Source organism: Telopea speciosissima, chromosome 9, assembly GCF_018873765.1.
Source record: "Telopea speciosissima isolate NSW1024214 ecotype Mountain lineage chromosome 9, Tspe_v1, whole genome shotgun sequence".
Taxonomy (NCBI): Eukaryota; Viridiplantae; Streptophyta; class Magnoliopsida; order Proteales; family Proteaceae; genus Telopea; species Telopea speciosissima.
The window spans coordinates 7752374-7762928 of record NC_057924.1 but is presented as its reverse complement, the minus strand read 5'-3'; the positions used below and the strand labels follow the sequence as shown (position 1 = coordinate 7762928).

General features: G+C 38.9%; 1 protein-coding gene across 1 annotated transcript; it reads right to left on the bottom strand.

Annotated features, from left to right (window-relative positions):
- Positions 1-3235: 3235 nt before the first annotated feature.
- LOC122640702 (agamous-like MADS-box protein AGL104) lies at positions 3236-7945 on the bottom strand. The gene is made up of 12 exons (XM_043833940.1): positions 7503-7945; positions 7091-7144; positions 6252-6270; positions 5903-5964; positions 5743-5770; positions 5598-5659; positions 5395-5494; positions 5227-5277; positions 4252-4376; positions 3944-4130; positions 3495-3612; positions 3236-3456 (listed from the first exon to the last, which is right to left on the bottom strand). The coding sequence occupies exons 1-11, from the start codon at positions 7685-7687 to the stop codon at positions 3502-3504; spliced, it is 984 nt and encodes a 327-aa protein (XP_043689875.1). The 5' UTR covers positions 7688-7945; the 3' UTR covers positions 3236-3456; positions 3495-3501.
- Positions 7946-10555: the final 2610 nt, after the last annotated feature.

The window sequence follows — 10555 nt, the reverse complement described above, 5'->3', positions numbered from 1 at the left end:
TGGAGTAAAGTTGTAACAAGGTATCCATACTAGAAGGTACGGCTAGATCACCTCCTTTTCAACAATTCACCCAACATGATCATTCAGGGTGAACTAGAATTGGGGATTAGATGTGGGTGAAATTCCCTCCAATGATTGACATGTTCAGTAGATTCCCTTTCCCTTTGTGGGGGTCCAAACCCCTACGAGTGAGTAGAAAAAAGAGAAGGAAAGAGATCTTGCCTCTCACCCGATGGTAACTCGAACTAACATGAACCATTCCCTCTACTTTTAGGCAGTGATGGAGGGAATGGGTGAATTGACACTCTTCCAACTCCTTGATTACTTATTGTATTGGATGGGAAAAGTGATAACTAGAAATTCTCCCCAAGTAGGATTTGAACCGATGACCAGTCAGTTAACAACCATTACAAATTTTATGTTCTAATTCAATCCCTGATGAGGGGAGGGGGGGGGGGGTTTCTTTTCAACCGTTCCTCATGGTGCTACCTCTTTTTTTTTCTTTAATGGTAAGCAGTAGCTTTACTGAGATTCTTGTGTGGGGCCTTGAATCCCAAAACAAGTCTTGGAGCCAAAGAATGGAAATAGACCAACCTGTTAAACACATGATAGACAAGGCCCTTCTGCCAGGACATCTACAATAACATTCAGACTTTTTAGAATAAAAGAAAAAGAAACAGCAATAAAGGAATCACATAGGTGTTTAACATCATCTAATATAACAACTATTTTCTAGAGGTGGGTGTATGCTAATTCCTTAAAGATATTGTACCGTCTCTGTACAGTCAGTCTGCCTGAAGATGAGAAATACCCATAGAGACTGCTTTAGAAACAACCATCTTGATGGTCAGTGCTTCACCTTAGAGAGCCATAGAGATGTGTAGAGGAGCCGATATCACATGTAAAGTCCTCCCCTCCTCTGATTGGAAAAACAAACCATTGCATCCATCCGTGCTGCCCCATTTCAAAGCCGCATCGCAATATTCCTTAGTGAAACCTACTGGAGAAGGAATTCCATGAGCCTCAGGTGAGGCTGGAGATGATGATCATTGAGGCACCTTTCCTGTAGCTTTGTGATACTCCATTTAGGCACTCTAAGCAACTGTGATTACTTCTTCAGGGCTCCATTCCTTTGTACCAAAGACATAGTCGTTACGAGCATGCCAAATGTACCAACATATAAAAGTCGTCCGAGATAGTGATTCATTGGCTAATTTCTCATCCCTCCTAAACAAGCTCTCCCAGCTCTGCAACCATAGAGAAATAGATGGTTCTAGAACTGCTGGTAGAATATAAGTCATAGAGCAACCAAACCAGACGGCCATGCGAAAGGGCATCTAAGAACATCTCATCATCGCCACCACATCTTCGGTGGACCGGGTCAACTGGGATTCTTCGAGAATGGAATCCTTCTCCCATTTGGAGTCTATCCGCACAGCCTCTCCACATAAAAGCCTTAGGTAAAGCATCAATTTTCCAAATGTGATTCCAAACCTTATCTGTAAACAACCTACCATTTATGGGGTCACGAATTGGAAGCACAAATAGCATCAGAGATCTAGGCCACATTTGACAACATATGATATGTTGATTTCACGCTAAATACCCAATTTTTTGCGGCACCCCACACCATTCTATCATCATTTGGGAACAGACTAAGACTAATTGCTTGAATCACCTTCTTCTCCTCTAGCCGAAATAGCAGCTAGGGTAAGTCCATATGCCAAGATCGGGTTAGGGGGTCAATTAAGGCCGAAACTGCATGAAATTGATATCCTATTGGCATTTCACTTTGAATCTTGTAACTGGTAGAGTTGGAACCCAATTGTCGTTCCATATGTTGATCGACTCACTAGTATCTATTTTCCATAACAAATCTGATTGGTGAACGGTTCTACCTTCCAAGAGATTTCTCCATTCCCACGAAGGCCTATTTCTAAACCTAATATGAAGAAAATCAGTAGAGGGAAAATATATGGATTTGATGAAGCGGGCTCAATGTGACTCTGATGGTGAAGACCATAAACGCCAGACAGCCTTGGATAATAATGCTAAATTCTGTAATTTGCAATCCTTGAAACCGAGCCCCCTTTATGATTTTGATAGACACAATCTTGACCGTGAAATCCATTGTATTTTTGGTCCTTCGTCTGACATGCCCCAATAAAAAATGGCAATTGCCTTTCTGATAGCATCATAGTGTGACACAAGAATTTTGAAATAAGAACCCGCGAAATTTGATATAGAAGTTCGAGATTGTCGCCTTAAGAAGGACTTCCCTACATGTATGAGATTAAAAAAACCATTGTTTCCAACCTTCCAATTTGTAAGGGACTGTTCATTTACATCATCAAACAAATTTTTCTTTGACACACCAAATCCCATCGGTAACCCAAGGTATTTTAATGGCCCATCACCATAGGGAACTCCAAGTACCTTGGAGAACCACCGTTTGAACATCACATGAATATTAGGACTAAAGGTTTGGAAATTTATAGCCTGACCTGTAGCTTTGCAATATAAATCCGGACATTGTTTACTAAAGCACGGACTATCCAAAGGCCCTCTCAACTTTAAGAGATTTGCAAATGAGAAATTCAAGATTTCCTTTAAAAGGATTTTATGGAAACAAGTAAATATCACTGGAGTTGTTCTGCCTTCTATGTGAAACATGCAGCAAAAATTGAAAGCGGAGAGTTTCATCTAGTAATAAATTATTATCATTCAGATCTCATTCTAGATTTGGATGAGCCCAACTCGCAACCCATATGCTTCGTGCTCGATACATGTTCTTTTGCTTCTAGATATACCCATTTGTGCACTCTAAATCGCAATGGCTGGAATAATATGTGCCAAGCATTGAGTGTACATACAATTATCATTTTTTTGGCTATTTTCTTTCATTGTGTACTGAGTTGAAATTTGACTATTGAGATGGCTGTTTGGTTGAAACCTATAGCAATTGAAATCGAATCGTTCGATTCATGCAAGGATTTTATATGTATACATAAAGGGAAGAAGAAGGCTGCTTGCTCGCACCCCCTACACCCAGACACATGGGTGGCAAAATGACCACCCTGGCCCCATATTGGATGCTTGGGTGTGCGTTCCCATTGGTCCCCCTCGCCCGTGCTGACACAAGGGCCATGCGATCAAATAGCGTTCTCTCTCTCTCTCATTAAAAAAAAATAACATGGACAGTGATACTGATGCATAGATTGAGGTGTAAAATTTTTCAAGTCTTTAATTAAGGATATTACAGTAAATGAGCGGTTTTGGGATTCTATTATCAAAATCTGTCCCAAAACAAAGGAAGTAAATTAATATTCTGTATCCAACTATATATATGCTTTTCATTTGGGTTTCAGCCTCACCCAGGCGCATTGTAGCGCAGAGCCACCGATCCATCCCTGAGCTACATTGCTACCTAAGTTCTTCTTCTATGGCAACGGCAAACAAAAGCTTAAATTCATGAATATTAAGCTATGGGAGACGTTGATCTCATAAGTCATAATTGGCACCCTCTTGATTGGCAGGCATGTGAGAACAGCTCGGTGGGGTCTCCTCTTGCTCACGTGGCATTATTGATTGCATATCTGGGCCGGTCATTCCCTGCTGGCATCAAGATCAACGTCTACTAGTTAGCCTTTATTAGCCATTACATATCCTATCTATACTAGCATAGTACTGTGTCTCATATGTAGGGTTGTCAACCAGTCGGTTTTGGTCGGGTCTTAATCGGTCCGGTTCTCTAGAGCATTTTCAATTTTAATTGAAACACATTAACCCAACAACCAAACCGATTAGCCAAAATATACATAAAATTGGCTAAACCGATGGATTAACCAACCTTTCCAAAACCAAAACTGGATTAGTTTCGGTTTTATTCGGTCGGGCCTGTCTTGGGCCCTATGGTCCATCATGAGAGAGAGAGAGAGAGAACCTGGATTAGAGGGAATGAAGAAGGTGGCATGAGAGCAGAGAGAAGATCACTGGATGTGTAACCCTGGGGCCAAGGTGGAAGATTCCCATCGCTTGTACTGCTGACATTGCACTCTCCCATGCCTCGTGGGTCCACATTTAAGCTTGCTCCATGAGACAATGTGTCATATATTGAGGATGACTGATCCCTGCAAATTTAAAGCCCAAAGTTCCAATCACCAAATCATAATTATTTACTGGGCTAGGTTGGGCTGGGCTGGGCTGGGCTGAAGCTGAAGATCTCTTAGAGAAATTAACAAAAAAACTTACCTTAGAGGAACCAAAGAGTCAGGTCCAAGGAAAATTTGGTTAGACTGGTGTGCATTCTCTGGCAACCAACCCACAACCTCATTCTCAAATGATGTGGGCATCCCCTCTTGAGAATCCAAATACATCTGCATTTATTTAAAAAAAAAAAAATCACTCATGATGAAGAAAGAATTCCATCTCCTTATATATTGAAACCATTTGATTAAGGGCATTTATAGGTATGAACAATTGAATGTGTGAGTTAATGACGAGCCGAAGTCCAATTATAGGGTCACATCACCGATGAAAAATAAAAAGAAAAACTTTTGGCAAAAAAGGAAATCAGATAATTTTATTCAATGAAAACGGTTTTTGACAATGATAGAATTTGCATGCCACGGCAACAACAACGCGAAAACGGTATTATCCATATGGGACCCACATGATCAGAGCAAGTGAGAGAAACTAATAAAGAACTCCATGTAAGAGGAAAATTATACTCTGGGTCATGATGATTCGTTTCCCTTTCTTTTTTAATGTAGTAGGGATCAAGCTATTTTTTCTTTTTTCCTTTATTATCTTAAGAAGAAAAGTTTCATGTACGGCCATGCATGGTGCACGATTATACATGAACCCTTAAATGAAGACAAAAGCCCCTTTTAAAATACCAAAGCACACACTCCTATTAGACGAACAGATCGTCACAAGCAATCATACCAACTGGACCCATACCCATAGTTCTTATTCTACAGTTTCAACTGGGATATATTGGTTTCACTAGAAACCGAGATGAAATCTTTAGTTGATACTGACTCATACTAAGTTTCGATCAGTTTTGATCAATATGATATATCAAGCTTTGCCCAGAAAATACCAAGTTTCGGTCAAAACCTGAAAAATCTAAATTTCAACTAGAATCGAAATCGACATCGAAACCGAAATTTAGAACCTTGCCCTTACCTTAATACATTTTTTTTTTTTTTTTTTTTGACTCACCTGAATATTGGATTGATCATAAGACGATATTTGGTTACCTAACAGATATTTCTGCCAAAAAAAAAAAAAAAAACAAAACAAAAGGAAAAAAAAAATTAAGACCAATGGCTTAAGATTGAGCTGTTGGTACAATATTAATAAGAGAGAGATATCAGCGTCAGCCTTTACCTTTCTTTGTGTAACACGTGTCAATGCATCCATAAGCTGCCTCTCACATGATTCTAGTTCACCCATTGATGTGAGCTTTAGTGGGTCCGGCTCAAAAATCCTTAATTTCAGTTAAATTAAATTAAAGAAGATAATAAGTTACTAAATGGTACGTGCATATAATTAAACAGGTAAATGAGGTTTTATCCTTTCAAGTATATCACCTTAATTGTTCCTCGGCCATCTGAAGTTGTTGTTGGAATCTACTAATCTCTTGTTGGAGTTCCTAGAATGAAAATTTTAATTATTAAACTTAAAAGAGTTGAAATAAGATTAATTAGATGATAAGAATTAAGATGTGTAATTTACCTCCACATTAGAGTTAACAGCTCCAGGACTGATTCAAACCATAGTTAACGGATCAAAAAGAGAATGTAATTTCATTAGAATATAAATCCAAATATGAAAAAAAAAAAAAACAGAAGAAGAAAATTAAAAACTATTTGAGGAAGAGAAAGGAAGAACAAACTTGGCTAGCTGGAGAGCAACATCGTTTTCGCTCTTGAGTTTCTTTAAGGTCCTTATCATATACTGCATGCACATGATACGTATGTGAACTCACATAGATACATAAGCAAGGACTGAGAATCAATTAAGGACTAAAATCCTCATTAGTGCATTGCAGTGCGGGCCTGAGAACTCGACACATGGAAGAAACTTCATCCAACGGTGCGAGCTCGAAGCAAGATTATTATTTTTTTTTCTTTTTGAGCTTGGTACCATTGGATGTCGCAACTTCCACATGTCGAGTTGTCAAGCCTGCACTGCAGATGATTTTTTTCCACCAAGTAAATCCATTATGTTTTCATTTTAATTACCTCCCGATTTTTAACAGTCCTGCAAATCAATCAAAAACCAAAAAGAACATGAACATAATTAGAAGGATAAAGATTTCAAGAGAAAGAGAGATTGATTCTGAAATAAACAAGCGGTGGACGTGTTCTCTGGGGCCAATGGGAGGGACAAAATTTTGCTGATACTCAGGTTGTAGGAATGTTCCTACTACTCGGTTCATAGCCAAAGAAATGGAATAAAAATGAGCATTTTGGAATACTATAACCTATGTGGGTATTTATGAACCCTAATGGAAAGTGAATTATTCCATTTCTTAGGCTGTGAACACAGGCAGCAGGAACATTCCTGCAACCTGGGTAGCAGTAAAATTTTGTGCGGCAATATCAATAGGAGTGGCATTTTCGCCTTTCATAAGGGTGGTGTAGTCATTTCACCCCCTTTGTGTCTGAAAAACATTTTCTGCCACCCGGGTTGTAGGAACATTCATACTACTCAGGATTGCAACCAAAGAGATGGAATAATTCAATTCCCCTTTGGGTTCACAAATACCCTCTTAGTTTTGGTATTTTCCAAAATACCTTTTTAGATTCAATTTCTTTGGCTGTGAGCCCAAGAATGTTTCTGCAACCCCCGTAGTAGAAAATTTTCATTTTTGATGTGTCTAATTGCAGCGTCCACACCCCCAACAGAGTTTAAATGTCAAGAAAAGAAAAGAGAAAACAACATAATGAGGCAAAAATCATGACGATGCAATGATTAATTTGTGTCTCTCTCTTCTCAAATCCATATTTTTTTTGAATTTATCCTTTTTTGACATCCAAACATAGCCTAAACAAAAATGAAATTGGAATCAAGATCATACCCTCCAGTGTCATGGTCAGGGAGATTTATGTATCTGGTAAGCACATCTTCAATCCTAATTGAAACCCAAAAAAGAAAAAAAGAAAAAAAAATTAAATCAATCAATCCAAAAAAAAATTCCATGAAGAAAATAGAGAACCAAGGAGAAGATGAAGAAAAGGAAATCAATAACTAGATCCATTACATAAAAACCATTATAAACTATAGATCAACACAGATCTTCTATGGCGCGCTGCCCTGTCTTGCTTGTGCTGCACAGACATAGGGCCACGCGCAATGATCGCGTTACCCCTGCTTGGGCAGAGGTAAGGCGGTCAATGCACTCCGCCTTGTGTCTGTGCAGCCCGGCAGGATGGGCAGCCCGCGCGGTAGAAGATCTGGATCCGCCATAGATTGGGAAGTGGAGTGTGCACCTCTTTTTGCCGGAGAAATGACTAAGGCGACCAGAAGGAGAGAACATGATAAGAGCAATATCGATATCACAAAGGATAGAAAGCTCATAAGCTTTCTTAATGAGTCCATTTCTTCGCTTGGAGAAGGTAACCTGTCGATTTGTGTTGTTTTCTATTCTCTTAATCTGGAGTTTAACTCGACCCATTCAGATTTAAATCTAAGAAAAGATAATTTTGTTGGAAGAACAGAATTGACAGACAAAAAACACAAAAGACAGAAGAGAGAGAATTGATAATTTTTAGGAAAATTTTGAAGAAGAGAAAGAAGAAATATAAGGAACGAACCAAATAAGGCTAATAAGGAAACCAAAGAACTAAAATAAAGGAAGTTGTGGATGTAAGAGAGAGAGATGCAAAGAAATAGGAGATATCAAAGGATGTAAATAAAGAAAGAACGGGTCGAAGTAGGGATTTGAGTGGGTTTCGAAGTTTCAATGGCAAATGTAGCTTCAGGGTTTCTTATCTTCCTTGAAGAGTGGAATAGGTTGGGATCGATAATGGCAAAAAGAAACACAAAACACTGATGCTTAACAGTTTGAATCATGTCTATCAATTGGTTATGTTGGTTTTGTTTCCATTGCTACTCATCCACTCCTCTCATCCTTCAACCTTGAGAATCGTCAAAACTCAACAATGGAGCCCCGCCTCTTCTTTGCAACCGTCACTCTACTTTTTCAATTCACCACATGTGTACTAGGCAATTTATTGCAGCGCTTGAATGCCCACCAGGTGTATTGTTGTTGGTGATGTCTGATTTGGTCCAGAAAGTGCGGTTGAGATCTTTGGAGGGCCGTTTCGGCCTCGAAATGATCTCGGAATGCTGAAAAATGGCGGGGCTCCATGCCGTTGTGTTGGGCTCGTCGAGATCTTCAAAATGAGTACTTTTGAGCCATGTGTTATGTTTTGGTCCAGCTCAAGTTTTTTAGCATTTTTTGGACTAGGGGCATTTGTGTACCTTCTGGGGTTAGGGTTTTTCTATATATTGTTCTAATTATCTCTTTGAGATAGAATCATGAGTTTTTGTAACATTTCTAGAGAAAATAGTGAAACCTGTTCTACTGCTCGGCCGTTACTTTACTCTCTCAAATCTCCACGTGTATTGGGTAATTTATTGCAATGCATGAATGCCCACTAATGTGTACAACTCTATGTGAGCTGTATAAATTGCACATTACACGTAGTATGCTAGGATTGGACCATGTATGGACAGTTGGAAATTCATACTACCTAGTTTGCAGTAAAAATTTATCCGCTTGCTACACATATGCTTAGCGCTTGACATAAGTTCTTTTTGCTTCTAGATATACCTATTTGTGCAATCTAAATGGCAATGGGTGGAATATGTAAGAGAATGTTGAGCGTAAATGTACTAGAACTAGACTTAAATTGGACCCACTTGCGTGGGCTGAAGATTTTAAGAGATGATGACCGCTTTGTTGGCCATTTTCTTTCCTTGTTTTTTGAGTTAAAATTTGACCATTGAGATAGGTGTTTGGTTGAAATCTATTGCAACTGAAAACCAATTGTTCAATCAATGCAACAGTGATATACTATATAATATAAAAAAAAAGATAATATGGACAGTGATGCTGATGCATAGGCTGAGGTGTAAATTGTTTCAAGTCTTTAAGGTTATAGGCAAAAGTTTTTATGCACGGCCGGCATTAAGTGTAGTCAGAATGGGCATAAATGCCCATCCAAAATGACATAAATACTCCTACCCCCGCCCCCAACCCCTATTTGACAGAGTTGATGGGAGAATCTCTCGTGCACGAATACCTTCCCCTTAAGGATATTACAGTAAATGAGCGATTGTGGGTTTCTATTATCAAAATATGTCCAACTATATATGCTTTTTACTTAGGTTTCAGCCTCCTCCCAAGCGCATCATGGCGCAGAGCCATTGATCCATCCCTGAGCTACATTGCTACCAAAGTTATTCTCCAAATTTCATATGAACAATCACACCCTATGCAAGTATGGTCTTGGTTGTGGAAATAAAAATTGCATCTTAAATTTCAGATTTTCTTTTAGAAATTGTTGAATAAAGGTTTTACAACAAAACTTAAGCTTTGTCAGTTCTTAAACATAGATGAGAGGTGTGTGTTTGGTCATTTGGAATGAGAATCTGCCTGGCATCTATTTTTTCTCTTGTCCTTTCTCAAAAAGGATTTGGGCAACTGGAATATTAGGGTTACAATATGAATTTTTGCATGGTTCTTCTTTAGTTGAGGTTATTGATGTTTTGTGTGCATCCAAATCTTTTTTCTTATCTGTTTTTGCTATTACATGTTATTTCTTGAGGATGTCAAAGAACTATTGTATTGCAACAAAGTTGCCACCCAATCTAATGATGATCATGAGAAGCATTGATATATGGATTGTTGATTTGCATCGATTACTATTACCCACCTCTAAATCGAGTCTAATTCGAACTTGTGAAATCTCAGGTTCGGGTTCAACTGCTATATGTGCCACCGCATTGTGGGCATTGTCTGTCGAAGTAGCGGATCGATTCCTCGATCCACCAGACTCCAAAGAACCATCCAACATAGTCCTAATGGAATCCGAAGAGCCTGACGAAGCCTCACACATTGCCTTTACATGCGAAAGGTGCTGGACAAAACACATGCGGGGTCTATCCATTTCGGATGCCAAACAATAGGTAATAACCCAAAATAGTATATCATGAGAGAGAGAGAGAGAGATATCAGAACAACAAATGTTCAATACGTTTTAGCCCTCTCTTCCTCTATTTATAGGGGTGAATGTATATCTTCAAGGCACCCCATGGAATGAGTGTGTTTATTGATTCAGATAAATCGGATTAACATATTCCAATCCAAGTTTTAGGATGTCACTGTCCCTTGAAGGTACCCCATGGTGTGGGAATAACTTTTGGTTCCAACAGATTGGTTTAAAAGATCTCAATCTGAGCATTAGGATTGTACCCTTACAAATGGGCTTGTTTGCTCCTTGCCTCATGGTCTCGAATCCAAGCCCATAGAGATCCA